Source organism: Gadus morhua, chromosome 19 (assembly GCF_902167405.1).
Source record: "Gadus morhua chromosome 19, gadMor3.0, whole genome shotgun sequence".
Classification (NCBI taxonomy): domain Eukaryota; kingdom Metazoa; phylum Chordata; class Actinopteri; order Gadiformes; family Gadidae; genus Gadus; species Gadus morhua.
The window spans coordinates 1,085,539-1,100,936 of record NC_044066.1 but is presented as its reverse complement, the minus strand read 5'-3'; the positions used below and the strand labels follow the sequence as shown (position 1 = coordinate 1,100,936).

General features: G+C 44.3%; 1 protein-coding gene across 3 annotated transcripts in view; it reads left to right on the top strand.

Annotated features, from left to right (window-relative positions):
• Positions 1 to 15,398, top strand: part of plppr1 (phospholipid phosphatase related 1) — an 86,367-nt gene that overhangs the window by 60,665 nt on the left and 10,304 nt on the right. For all 3 annotated transcript variants that reach the window (XM_030342209.1, XM_030342210.1, XM_030342208.1), the window contains 3 exons: positions 325 to 457; positions 3,757 to 4,007; positions 12,298 to 12,474. In XM_030342209.1, the coding sequence (XP_030198069.1) occupies positions 325 to 457; positions 3,757 to 4,007; positions 12,298 to 12,474 (561 nt within the window). The remainder of the gene's footprint in view (positions 1 to 324; positions 458 to 3,756; positions 4,008 to 12,297; positions 12,475 to 15,398) is intronic.

Here is a 15,398-nt window from a genome sequence, read left to right as displayed (position 1 = left end):
TGTATGAGCAGACGCAGTTCGACTGATACAGAGAGACAGACAAACGTACATACTGCCATAAGGGTAAGAGTTCTAGATGATTGAGTATATGCCTGGAGCTAGAAACGTTTTGAATGCAGTCTGGCAGTGCCGTTCTCCTGGGGGCGATTAAGGAAGAGGTTGATATTTGTGTCCATTAGGGTCTGCATAATCGACCACACAGGCACATAAAACACTCTGCCTGTCTAAACTCTACACTGGTTCCCCCCCCCTTGTGTGTGTGTGTGTGTGTGTGTGTGTGTGTGTGTGTGTGTGTGTGTGTGTGTGTGTGTGTGTGTGTGTTAGATCTTGGTGGGCGAGGTTTGCATGTACGTGATGCGCTCCACCAGGGACGCTCTCCTGGTCCAGGAGAGGACCATCGTGACCGGAGACTGCTGCTACCTCAACCCTCTGGTCCGCCGCATCATCCGCTTCATAGGTAGACGGACCACCATGTGCCGCACACATGCAATTAAAGGGGCTTGCATGTTGACCCCACAAACACACATTGACCCCACATACACACACTGACCCCACATACACACACTGACCCCACATACACACACTGACCCCACAAATACACACACTGACCCCACAAACACACACTGACCCCACAAACACACACTGACCCCACAAACACACACTGACCCCACAAACACAGACTGACCCCACAAACAGACACTGACCCCACAAACACACTGATCCCACAAATACATACTGACCCCACAAACACACACTGACTCCGCAAACACACCCACAAACACACTGACCCCTCAAACGCATTCTGACCACACAAGACACCCACAAACAAACACTGACCCCACAAACTAACACTGACCCCACAAACACAAACTGACCCCACCAACACACACTGACCCCACAAACACACAATGACCCCACAAAGAGACACTGAACAAACCTATTTGTGGGGCAGGGGCAGCACCTGAGCACAAACTTGAGAACACTAGAGTCAGTTTAGCTCATCAAAGCAAGTAAGGAAGCACTTTGTTGGGTAGCAACATTAAGCCAGCAGGTTATGTATCTAACAAGTCTGTGGCTAAACCACAATTGTTGCAGTCTGAAATTCCTAAACAGGCTAGAACTACAGTTGTGTGTTTGTCAACAAGAAGACGGTGAACCAAAGTGAGAGCAAAATGTGCTTTATATTCAAGCTCAGTCATACTATGGTGCTTCCACGCCCATTGGATAGGAAGAGGAAGGAGGTCATTTCATGGACAACCGCTCCACATAATCATCATATTTCACAGCCATCAGTGAGCATGCCCGACCGACGTCACACCCCTTAGTGGTTGGGCAGAGCTTGCAGACTCCAACATACAGAGTAATAAATCGTATTCATAAATAAAATGCCTTTGTTTCTCATATTCAAATATTATTATTATTATAATGTTACTCGCCATTAACCTACTATATATATTAGGGGTGTGACGATACACTCACAAGACGAGACACGATATTCAGTTCGCGAGAACGAGACGAGACGAGATTTTAAGAAAACTACAATGACAAAATATATGACTGGAACAACAGACTTTTATTTAACCGAGTTGCACATGCATTTTGAAATGTTTTATTATAACTCTTTACGTGCATTAAATTGAAACTAAAACTAAAATTTATAAAAGTTGAAGTAAAATAAACATTATTATCTGCAAAACCAAATCAAAGTTCTACTCCGTCAATACAGAGTGCAAATAGTGCAAACAGAGTCTGACCAAGTATGTCACTGAAAACTTGGTATTGTCCGTGTCTTATCAGTCACTCTACTGCCATTCGTAATTTCCGCCGGGTACCCAAAATGCTGCCAAACAAATGATTTAAAAGTGGCGGGGGCATCTTCGACGGTAATACGGGTATTTTCCGACGTCATTCTGACTGCCTATGGCTGCTTCCCCTGCTTCCCCTCCTTCTCCTCCTCTTCTTCTTTTCCTTCTCCTTCGTTAGGTTCTGGCGGCTAAGGCGTAGCAAAGGCGCGTTACTGCCCCTACAGGCCACAAATAGAAGTTTGGATAGCTCACAAATCTCGCGAGACAGATTTTTAACGCAACGGGTAATATCGTTGAGTTTAATCTCGCGAGATCTCGTGGCACGAGATCTCGTCACACCCCTAATATATATAAATGTATGTTCCTACCCTTTACTCTATTTTATTTTTGTAGACCCTCCACTGTACTGTACGGTTTTACCTCTATACTCTGATCAATTCTCTTCACTCTGCTCTCCACTACTGTACACTATCTGTTCTCTACCCTGCTCTACTCTTGGGTCTGTACTGTATATATATTATACTCTGTGCTCTGCTCTATCTCTTCTCTACTCAAATCTGTGTTCTCTACTCTAATCTGTGTTCTCTAATTTACCGTATTTTCCGCACTATAAGGCGCAACGGAGTTTAAACCGCAGCAGATAAATTTAATTATGTGTACATATATAAGCCGCACTGGACTATAAACCGCAGGTGTTTTAATGTTTAATTACCATTAGGGCTGGCCCGAATGCCATTTTTCAGGCTTCGAATACTCGTTGGTTTTTCCGAGCGAATATTCGATACTCGTTCCAGAAAAAAACAACATCAAAAACAACATTAATAATTCCTATATACTTCCTGGAACCGATTTTGACAGTATCTGCATCCTTTTTTGGAAGATTTAATAGCTTTTGAACGTTAATTGGTGGCCTAAGTAGGTTCCTTAGTTTCTCCCCGTGAAAGCGAACAGCTGTTGCTCCGTTCCAAATCAGCTGTCCTCTGCCATCTCAGCCCTTACGGGAGCTTTTCAATTCATCCTGGAACGTGCATCTTTTCAGGGAATTTGTACAATAAATCCATAACAAATACCGAATATTGATTGTCTTATGTGTCCATATTATATCCATTATATTGTCCGGGTATTCCCAAGACGCTCACGCTCTGCAGCAAACCAGTCACAGTTGATTGGCGCGGCGCTGTACAGCGAACGTAATCAAACAACTAAGCTAAGGTTAGCATTTCGCTAAGTATTACTTTTCCTCCCGAGATCCCGCTAATGTTGTGTTATAAAGTAAAGGGAAACAAGATATCTATTTTTCCTCCACCTCTCTCGCTTCTCTGCTTGGTGTCGCTGACGCTTATAGTTTGCCTCCCTCGCTCTGGTAACGTCACGTAGCCTACGTGAAAAAAAACAACGAAGCTCTGAATACTGATTTAAGCTTCGAATACTAATTTTCAGAGTGGCCGTTAGCTGTACGGTAATGTGTACTCGATTCTAATCTGTGTGCTCTTCTCTAATCTGTTCTCTACTCTAACCTGTTCTCTACTCTAATCTAATGTGTTCTCGACTCTAATTAGTGTTCTCGACTGTAATCTGTGTTCTCTACTCTAATCAGTTCTCTACTCTAATCAGTTCTCTACTCAAATCAGTTCTCTACTCTAATCTGTGTTCTCTACTTTAATATGTGTTCTCTACTCTAATCTGTGTTCATGACTGTAATCTTTGTACTCTAATTTTTTTTCTCTAATCTGTGTTCTCTACTCTATTGTGTTCTCTACTCTATTGTGTTCTCTACTCTACTCTGTGTTCTCTACTCTAATCTGTGTTCTCTACCCTGTGTTCCCTGCTCTAATCTGTTCCGTACTCTAATCTGTTCTCTACTCTAATCTGTGTTCTCCACTCCAATCGGTGTTCTCTAGTCTAATCTGTGTTGTATTTTCTCTACTCTACTTTGTGTTCTCTACTCCAGGTGTGTTTGCCTTCGGTCTGTTCGCGACGGACATCTTTGTTAATGCGGGCCAGGTGGTGACGGGCGGTCTGTCTCCCTACTTCCTGTCCATCTGCAAGCCCAACTACACGGGCGCCGACTGCCGTTTACACCAGCAGTTCGTCGCCCATGGCAACGTGTGCACGGGCAGCGCAGCGCTGGTGGAGCGTGCACGCCGCTCCTTCCCCTCCAAGGATGCCGCACTCAGTGTGTACGCCGCCGTCTACCTGACGGTGAGACACACACACCCATAAACACACGCATGCACACACTCACACCCGCACGTAGACACATGAACACAGACACACACACATACGCATACACGCAGTCACACACACATACGCATGCACGCACGGAAAAACGCACACGCACACACGCATGCAGACACGCACATACGCATGCAAGCAAGAAGATGCACACACGCACCCACGCACGCAGACACAGTAAATATTTTTATTTTTAGTTTAGTAACATGGGGTTGTTAGTTGAAACCCATGTTGAACCACCCCATGTTTGGCCCTTCTGATGATGGCTGCCGTTACCCAACTGAGGCTGTAAGGCCCTTAGTCTCAAACAGAAGTCACGCACCCTTCCATGTTTCCTACAAGTTCTTTCCTGGGATCTAACTTGGCTTTTTAGATTAAATGAAACCCAACCTTCCACCTGCGCTTTGAAAATATACCACAGGTTGTAATAATATTGAAATCATGATGAAGAAAATGTTCCCATTAAAAAAAAAAAAAAAAAAGGAACCAAAAGCATTTGCATACTGAATATTCGATTTGATTGAACGAATATCAGAATATTCAAATATTCCGGATTAGCACTAGTCGTAGACCATGTGTTTAAGGGGCTACAGAGAGACACACACACACACATGTATGTACACATGCATTCACTCATCTATCTAAGTATCCACACACACTCATACATGTACACGTAAATTACTTGTACAGAGGCTAGCATCACTATCCTATTGGTTGGGATATTAAACCCATCTTCTTTGGCTTTTGGGTATAACCACTTAACACATTTCTGTTAAAGGGGGATTTAAGGCCTTTAAACTTTGTAGGACAACTTATTTATGTATTCCTGACATTCATTCTCAATGAGGCAAGAATGTTTCAGTCAATTTTCCTTTCAGTTTTCATTTAGTCTCTAATATTCTTCATGGTCTGCTGAGCTGGTGCTGGTGGAGGACTTACTTTAAGGCAAATCTTTCAGTTGCCAATTAAGCAAAATACTGTACTTTTTAACAAAATAAAACGGCATAGTTACAGTTGAATGACGTTAAGAACGTCTTTCAAGACCTAAAAGAAAAGTACTTTTAAAGGCGAACAGCCACTCCTCAAGTGTTGAGATTGTGTGTTATGAAGGCGATGGCCCTGGGAGGAGACAGAGCCTCATCCTGAAATGGATAACCATATTGTGGGAGCAAAGCTAAAACATAAGTGTACGGAGAGGAGGAGGAGTAGCACAACATAACAACCTTCTAAGGGCTGAGGAGGTGCATCCAAATGTGGGGTGTCATGAACTAGGAATGCATTTGAAACATATAGAATTCAGAGAATTCAGATACCAGTCACCAAGGGGTAGCTAGGAGCCATGGCGTCTCAATCATCGACGCTTGGAGGCAGACTGCACTGGGGAATAAAACTCTGTACCTCCTGGGAATTGTACACCCTCTGACAGCAGACTTTCCACCTTATATCTTGAACAAAGCGTGCAAGCTGCAAGGGTTATTTTCTGGTTAGGAACGGACTGGCCGTTGCAAACGTAACACTAAATAATATTATCAACTATTAACTATTGTCTGGTTCGGAAATGATTATTACAAATAAACTGATGATACAATGCTGGTTTAAATGATAGTATGCTGAAGTCACCCCCACGTTGTGTATGACTCTCCACTGCCTGCCTCTCCCTCTCTTGTTAAGCATATTTAATTGCATACTTTAAGTAAAGTGAGCTATCAACGGAGCATGCTGTAAACACTCTCCTAAAAACACACTTCACTTAGGAAACACTCTCACCAGGGGCCCTATCTTCTACCCAGCGCAATTTACTTTCTACACTGACGCATGTCTCGTTGCTAGTTTGAACCCGGCGTGAAGCTGATTTTCCCCCGCAGCAAACTCGCGCCACTACACTTTAGCCCTGAGAGGCGTGTCGGCGAAAAGCAGAGGCGTGTTCCTGCTCAAATGATACATGGTGCTATTTTACTGATCGAAAAAGCCATTGCGCCACTGACCGAAAAATACCCGGTCTAAGTGCACTAGTGGATAGCGCAGTTGGTGTTGCTAATTTGACGTACCATGGCAGGTCAGAACTGCAACATTAGCCTTCACACCAGTAGGCTAAACACAGCACAAACGTGCAAATGATTAGCCTAATTTAAATATTATGATGATGATGTGGGTTGTGGAAAAAAATTAATCCATAGGGTTGCATGAATTAACACTGTAGTAGGCTATGCCATTCGTTATAGAATAATAATAAACTCAAGCAAAGTAGGCTATATCCCAGCCTTCCAAAACAAAATCTAATTAAGGGTAAATTATAACGTTGGTTAATGGTCCCACGGCATGAAAATCTCACTTTATGAGGTTTTCTGACATTAATATGAGTTTCCCTTGCCTGCCTATCGTCCCCTTGTGGCTAATACTTGCGTTTGGTGTAAAACGAGCAGTAGGTATCCTGCTCGCCGTTGAAAAAAATGGAAGCTCAGGCGCGCTGATTTGGAATGTGGCCCCATATCTCGTCATAAGGGGCCAAGTTTTCTCCCCTTTCTATGCCTTGCACGAGGATTTGGCCCGCCAATTAGATAGATAGATAGATAAATACTTTAATAATCCCAGAGGGAATTTATTTTTGTCACGAACTCCAGATATACATACACAAATAAATAAATAAATATTAAGAATAAAATAAAAAATATAAAATATAACATATATATATCCATATCCATATATATACATATACATACACACACACACATATATATATATATATATATATATATATATATATATATATATATATATATGTATATATATATATATATACATATACATACAACATAAATACACATACATACACAAAAGATAAAAGATACAACCTAAGAAAAACAAAATATACAAATAACAAATTTAAGGACAATATAAATATATATACAACACCATATATACACATACATATATATATACATATACACACATACATACATATATACATACACATATATATATATATATATATACATACATACACATACATACACAAAAGACAGCACTGTACAAAAAGAATTGTACAGTATTGTGCAAAAGGTGCAAGAATTATAGTCCTTGGTTTGAGGTCAGAGATTACAGAGAGGGACGGTGTCTGACATTCTAAGGGAGGCGTTGTAAATTTTAATGGCCACAGGCAGGAAAGATTTCCTGTGGCGCTCTGTGGTGCATCTGGGTGAGAGGAACCTCCTGCTGAAGGTGCTCCTCTGCAGGGCCAGTGTGTCATAGAGAGGGTGTGAGACATTGTCCAAGATGGACTGAAACCTAGACAGCATCCTCCTCTCTGCCACGGTCGTCAGGGTGTCCAGTTCCTCCCCCACAACATCACCGGCCCTCCTAATCAGTCTTTCAAGTCTGTTGGTATCTGCAATCCTCATCCCACTGCCCCAGCATGTGACAGCGAAGAAGATTGCACTGGCTACAACAGACTCGTAAAACATCCTCAGCATCGTCCGGCAGATGTTAAAGGACCTCAGCCTCCTGAGGCAAAAGAGTCGGCTTTGGCCTTTTTTGTAGACAGCCTCTGCATTTCTAGACCAGTCCAACTTGTTATTAAAGTACACCCCCAGGTACTTGTACTCCTCAACAGTGTCCACTGGGACCCCCTGTATGGAAACAGGGGTCACAGCTGCTGTTTTCTCCCTCCTCAGATCCACAATGAGCTCCTTCGTCTTTGTCACGTTGAGTTGCAGGTGATTCAGCTCACTCCAAGTGACAAAGTTGTCCACAACAGTCCTGTATTCACGGTCATCCCCCTTTTCAATGCAGCCAACTATTGCTGAGTCATCAGAAAACTTCTGAAGGTGGCAGGACTCAGTGCAATAGATAAAGTCTGAGGTGAAAAGGGTGAAGAGGAAGGGAGAGAGGACAGTCCCCTGTGGGGCCCCAGTGTTGCTGACCACCTTGTCAGACACACAGTTCTGTAGGCGTACGTACTGTGGTCTGCCCGTCAGGTAATCAACAATCCAGGACACGATGGGGGCCTCCACCTCCATCGCAGTCATCTTCTCACCCAGTAGAGCCGGACGGATGGTGTTGAAGGCACTTGAGAAGTCAAAGAACATGACTCTCACAGTGCTTGCCGGCTTGTCCAGATGAGTGTAGAATCTGTTTAGCAGGTAGATGATGCCGTCCTCAACTCCCAGGCGGGGCTGGTAGGCGAACTGTAGTGGATCAGTGAAGGGCCTGACCATAGGCCTTAGCTGCTCCAGGATGAGCCTCTCCAGGGTCTTCATGACATAGGACGTCAGGGCCACCGGTCTGTAGTCCTGAGGGCCGTTGGGACGCGGCTTCTTAGGTACAGGAACGAGGCAGGACGTCTTCCACAGCACGGGGACCCTCTGGAGGTGCAGGCTCAGGCTGAAGACCAGACTCAGTACTCCACACAGCTGATGGGCACAGGCTTTAAGCACCCTGGGCAACACACCATCGGGGCCTGCAGCTTTGCCGGAGTGGAGTCTTGTTAGCTGTCTTCTCACCAGGTCAGGCGTGAAGGACACTATAGAGGTGACAGTTGGGGGAGGGGTGAGGTCCTCAGGTTGTAGAGGACATGATGCAGAGCAGGGAGGAGGGGTGGAGTAGGTAGGAGTGAATTGAGGTGTCAAGGGGCAGACAAGAGGTCTGGAAGGAGTAGGGGGAGGTGGAGTGGCAGTAGGTGTTTGGCAGCCAGCAGAAGAGTCTTGTGGGGGAGGGGCCGCTGTATCAAACCTATTGAAAAATAGGTTCAGTTCATTGGCCCGGTCAACACAGCCCTCCAACCCCATGCCACCAGTCTTCTGGAATCCAGTGATGTTTCTCATACCACTCCACACATCCCTCGTGTTGTTTTGCTGGAGTTTATTCTCCAGCTTTCTCCTGTATCTGCCTTTTGCCTCCTTGATTGCAAGTTTGAGTACCACCTGTACTCTCCTCACCTCATCACGGTTGCCATCTCCTAACGCCCTCTTCTTTTCATTCAGGATGGCCTTAATGTCCTTTGTGATCCACGGCTTATTGTTGGCATAACAGGTAACAGTCCGAGCAGGGACATTGCAGTCCACACAGAAGTTGATATAGTCCGTGATGCACTCTGTAAGCCCATCAATGTCCTCCCCGTGGGACTCACAGAGTGCAGGCCAGTCAGTCACCTCAAAGCAGCCCTGCAGTGCCTCATAAGCCTCCCCCGACCACCTCCTCACAGTCCTTGTGGTCGTAGGCTTTCTCTTCACCAGCGGCACATAGCAGGGTTTGAGGTGAACCAGGTTATGATCTGACCTGCCCAGAGGGGGGAGAGAAGAGGAGATGTATGCATCCTTAATGTTAGCATACATCAGGTCCAGGGTCCTCTCCTCTCTGGTAGGACAGCTCACATATTGCTTGAAGGTCGGCAGAACTCTATCCAAGGTGACGTGGTTAAAGTCTCCCGAAATGATGATGAGGGCACTGGGGTGTTGAGTCTGGAGTTTGGAGATGGTGGTGTAGACGATGCTGCTGGCAGATGTTGGGTTTGCAGAGGGAGGGATGTACAGTACAACAATGATAACATGCGGGATCTCTCTAGGCAGATGGTATGGACGAAGTCCAACGGCAAGCAGTTCAGCATCCGGGCTACAGAGCTGTTCTTTAATGGTGATGTGACCAGGATTGCACCAACTGCTGTTTACAAAAACGGCAACCCCCCCTCCTTTCCGCTTACCGCTCTCAATACAATCCCGGTCAGCTCGGATGGTGTGCAAGCCATCCACAGAGACTATATGGTCCGTAATGTCCCTGTGCAGCCATGTCTCAGTAAAACACATCAGGCTGCACTCCCGGTACTCCCGGTGACTCCGCGTCAGCGCTGTCAGCTCGTCCATTTTGTTGCTAAGAGACCGCACATTTCCCATAACAACTGAGGGGAGACACGGCTTAAATCTTCTCCTATCCATAAGCCCTTCCCGTCTCGACCCTCCTCTCATCCCACGACATTGTTTCCCTCCTCTGCATCCCCGGTGAGCTTTCCTCCAGAGTTCAGGTGGGATATCAGCTGGTCTGTCCATTATGCCAGTCGGCATTAGCGCAAACAGCTGTTCCCCGGAGTAAACAAAGGCAGCTTGTTGCTGCGGCATAAAAAACAATCACTAAAAAAGCACTAAAACCCTCAAAAGCAGCCTCGTTAGAGAGGGTAGGACTTCACCGGGTTAGAAGTGAAACAAACTAGAACGAACAAAAGTATTAAAAGTTAAGAAAGTTAAAAAAAAGCGAACTCAAAGGCTGGAGCAACGTAACCGGCAGCCTGCAGCCTTCGCGCACGCGCACGAGGTTAGACAATTAGACAATAAGCTACGACTGTGCGAGCTCTGAATGTGTGTGTGTGTGTGTGTGTGTGTGTGTGTGTGTGTGTGTGTGTGTGTGTGTGTGTGTGTGTGTGTGTGTGTGTGTGTGTGTGTGTGTGTGTGTGTGTGTGTGTGTGTGATTTCACACACTGTAAAGCAATTGTTGTTATTTGGATAACCGTTCTGCTGTTGGTGTTATGGCGCATAACACGTCGGTTCTTTGACGTCTCTGGTATTTCCACAACAAGACTGTAGTTGGGGTTATCTCAGCCATGGTTGAGAAGGAACTGGGGGAAAGGATCTTTGGCTTTGACTCCCTGAAGCACATGAAATGCGACATGGAGGAGAAAGGGATTGTTGCCAGCCGGCAGTGGGCTGCATGCGGTTAAGTCTACTTCAGATTGATGTGGAAGTGGAAGAACCAGAGATGTCGGAGAACCCGAGATTCATAATATCGTCTGGAGGCGCACACAGCTTTTGGCCGTGATAATATATATTATATGATATAGATATCTAGGTATTATATTTTATTATTTAGATATAGAGCTCCAGGATTCCCGCCGGAGCACCCGGAGTGTTCTGAATCTAGAATGTTCACAGAATTGTTTTATTTACTCTCCTCCTCATTTGCATTAAAGCTACGGACACCGAACGATGCATTTGGGGAAAGCTCAATGTGCGACTGACTTGTAGTGGCTATAATTCTGCACCACAACTGAATTTCGGGAGGGTCTTCAAATACTGTGTTAGGAGCCCACTTAAAGCATCCATAACGTAGCATGCCATGGGACCTTTAAATTATTTGGGAAAGAACAGTTGATACAGCGGTAAGAACTTGGATTTAAAAACAATGCTTCTGCAAACACCGTACAGCAAACACATATTTTCTTGACATAGACATCTTGTACAAGCCCATAACCTTTAGGATTGATGAGTATTTGATCGTGAGAAAACATAAGTTTACAGCGAGTGAGTGTAAATAAGAATGAATGAATGCGGGTGATGCTTTGCGCGTGTTTGTGCACCCATCTGTTAAACACATGCAAGCTAAACTCGTAACACATAATACAGTCCATGGCAATGTACATTAATGGGGGGACACTTGCATATTATGAACACAAGGCGATAACGATAATGTTTACAATAATGGTAAGAAACACGTTTTTTTTATGTATTGCCGCATATCATTAAATAGACCCCCAGTTGCGGATATCCGCATATCATGTATGCATCAGGTTCTCTTTGCCCAAATTTACATGACGACTCAATGCTTCTGAAGTTGTAAAAGAAAAGTGCTTTTCCATGTGTGAATTAGGCCTATTATTTGACCATAAACTGAGCCATTTGAAGTCTGAAATTCATGTGGTCATGCATCTGTCTCAGCGGAGACTGCAAACGCGCTGTCAAAATATTAACTTGTCAAGTTCAAATGTGCTTGCTCTTAAAGGGGATGGGAGATGGAACTCTCATTGGTTTGTTGCACGTTATGCCCAAAACACACCTACGGGTTTCAGACCAGTTATAATAGCAACAGCGCCAGATATCCGCCCACAAAGCTACTTGCGCTTCGTGCTTCTCACTTGCGTTTCAGACCGTTAAAAAAGGGCTGCAGGTCAAAAAAAAATAATAATAATAATAATTTTGATGGTGATTTAAGAGAAACAACGACAAATACAGTTCTCCCCACCTCCTTCTCTGTGGAGTGACATTAATGAGGCATGCGTTGTTAATGTCTACCTCAGCTCTAAGGAAAGTTTACATCTCTTACATGTGTCTGTCTGATTTAGAATAATGGATTTAGAAAGGTGTGCATTCAAAGCCTGACTGCGCGTGGGTAGAAGGTCCTGTTCAGGCCCTTTGCCTCTCCCCCTGAGGGAGGGATGCAGATCTGGGGGGGAAGGGTCCCTGGGCGTCTTCAGTGCTAACGTGCTCCTCTCCTCCAGATGTACATCACCAGCACCATCAGGACCAAGTCCAGCCGGCTGGCCAAGCCTGTGCTGTGCCTGGTCACGCTGTGCTCCGCCTTCCTGACCGGCCTCAACCGCGTGTCCGAGTACCGCAACCACTGCTCGGACGTCCTGGCCGGTTTCGTCCTGGGCACGGCCGTCGCCCTCTTCCTGGTGAGACTCCACTCAACTTCACAGGGGTCTGGTTCAGATAAGGTCACCGTCAAAGGCTCCCTGCTATATTTCATCTAGACGTCCTGTATAATATTCCATCTATGGTTTTATCTTCAGAGAGAGTGAGAAAGAAGCGAAATAGATGCTTTATCGCTGTATCTATCTGTCTATCACTCCCTTTATCAAGCTTGCTCTCTCTCTTTGTCTGTCTCTCTCGTCTTCTCTCTGCTCTCGCTCTCTCTCCCTCTCTATATCTATATATATAAACATATACATAGATATTTCTCTCTCTCTCTCTCTCTCTCTCTCTCTCTCTCTCTCTCTCTCTCTCTCTCTCTCTCTCTCTCTCTCTCTCTCTCTCTCTCTCTCAGGGCTGTCAAGCGATTCAAATACTTAATGCATGTTTTCCATAGTTAATAATCACACATCATTTGTTTTTATCTGTTCAAAATGCACCACAAAGGGATTTTTTTTTACTTGTATATTTGTCCATGGGAGTCAACAAATTATGCTAGCTAAAAATGTATGTTTATATTTTATTGTACATCAAGTAAGAACCTAAACACAATTTAGTGTGTCCAACCTTTTGTCTAGCCTTAACAAAAAAACAACAGGCTGAAACCATCTGGGCAAACATTTACCGATATGCTTAAATCTCGACTTACAGCATTAGAACGATGATTAGAAAGATGCTTGATGATTTAAGACCTGCTGCTAGCCCTCTTCTTTTTATTTCCAAAAAAGCTCACATAGCAACTGTTGATCAACGGTATATGTATTTTTAGTATTCATTGATTGGGATTTATTCAAGGAGTTTTGAACTCATGGAATCAAGTTGATCAATGCATCATTGGGTAAGGAAGTGAGTCAAAACAACAGTAAAAAATGGCCTCATTAATAACAGTTTGCTAAAGGAGCCTATACAGATTCAAGTCTTTCATCGCAATCTTATTCTTGTTTTTGAAGAAAGCCTAGTTTTGCTTCCCGTTTAACTTTTGACATGCAAGTGTTCTTGGTTCATGCCGTTTAGAGACCTCATTATTTTGGGAATCATTCGCTGATCCCCCATTAAAGTCAGTTTCACATAAAGATGATAGCAGCAGGGGGAGCAGCCTTGTCCTGTGAGGGTATGGATACTTCAATAGTTACAACCAACAGGGGATGTGTGAATAATGACGAGCACAGGATTGCTCTTATATGCTCAAACCTAAAGAATGAAACCCACAGACGGGGGGAGTGAAGCCTGCTTCCAGTGAGATGCAGGCTGGTTATTCCTTTAACTCAGATCAATGAAACGGTCTATTTGTTAATGGTTCGGTGTAGCCTGCCTCTATGAGAGTTTTGCGATTTTAAGAGGAAGTACGTTAAATTATGGACAAACATTAGTTGCCTCGTCTTGTGCACATTCGACTTTTGCACCATAGTTTGTGAGTCCCCTGGTCGGCTCCTGTAGCTGCTCATGGCCATCTGACCATAAGTTCACGCTCGTCTCTCGATAAGATGGAGGTCTAGCTGAGCACGTTGCAGGCGTCTAAAGGGCAGTACTAGGACGTCAATGCATCCACATTCATTGTGGCTTTCACAAAAATTTGCATCGACATTATTATTGCGTTTATCACCCTTAATATATCTATATATCGATCTAGATCTAGAAATATTTAGATATAGCTATATATATGTAGATATCTATACCTGTATAGATAGATGTATAGATATATCTATCAATCTGGTCCTGTCTCGCTCCACTGGCAGAGCAAGGCATACACACTGCCAGGGTTAGGGGTTTGATTCCCACCGGGCCCCCAATGAATTGTACACAAAGGGGTCATCCAACAAACGGCCAAGCCTGCATATATACTGGATATTCCCCATCTCTGTGTGGACGTCGGTCTGTTACTCCGCGCGGGTCCAAAGGCCAAACCGGTTCATAGTATAGCATGTTGCTGCTGCCCTGACCTCTGGAGGGTTGGGTGAACCCAAGCAACACGCGGCCGGAGGGCAGAGCGTGTCTAGGGGTGAGGGAAACAGGTTGAGAGGCGGGTGAGAGGCGGGCGAGAGGCGGGCGAGAGGCGACTTGAAATTGCAACTGTTTTGGTTGACTAGGCAACCGAATTGTATCCATTCAACCTCAAAATAAAATTGGGAGCATTTGTGCAAAATGTATTTTTATCCATACAAACCCTAGTTGACACTCTCAGTATGTGCCCTTGTTCAGATAAATTCACTTTGTCTTTTTTGTTGGTACATCAATCAGTACATTAAATGAAACCTGTTCAAATTAAATACACACCATGTTGCGCTGCCATTGCGTGTTTGTAGGGGTGTTCCCGGGGGAATGTACCATTTCGGTGGGGTGTTTATTTAGTGAATACTTAAAATATGCAGGGCTGCATTGTAAGATATGAAATTGTTTTTTATGGAAACATAATGTCCATAAGTTTAGGTGTATTGCTCTTTTGTTAAGTCTCAAATTTATTCTGTAATTTTATTTTTCAGTAGGATAACTTGCCGAATATACTAGCAAATGTTGAATATTGTTTTTGGATTGCTGGATGTAATTCACTTAGTAAGCTTTATTGTGGGAAAAAAAATCTATTGTTGATGCTCCCTACTCTTCATTAGGAGGTGCCTCTACAGGTCTGTGGGTGCTCCTAACTTTATGAAGATGGGCGCAACAGTCCTTCCAACCAAAAGGATTAATGTGGAGCTCAGGGCGGGTTGGATATTACAGGGAGACTCAGGGACTGCAATGCAGGGGTGAAATGGAGAAGAAGAAAGTGCAAGGGGATTGTAGAGAATTATGAAGCGTTTCTGAATTAATATGGGTCCCAACTGTATTTCATGAAACGTACGTGGAGTGCTAAGTATGTTTTAAGGTATTGCCTTGTTCGTTTGAAAGTCAGAAATGAGAAATGGGATAGGAA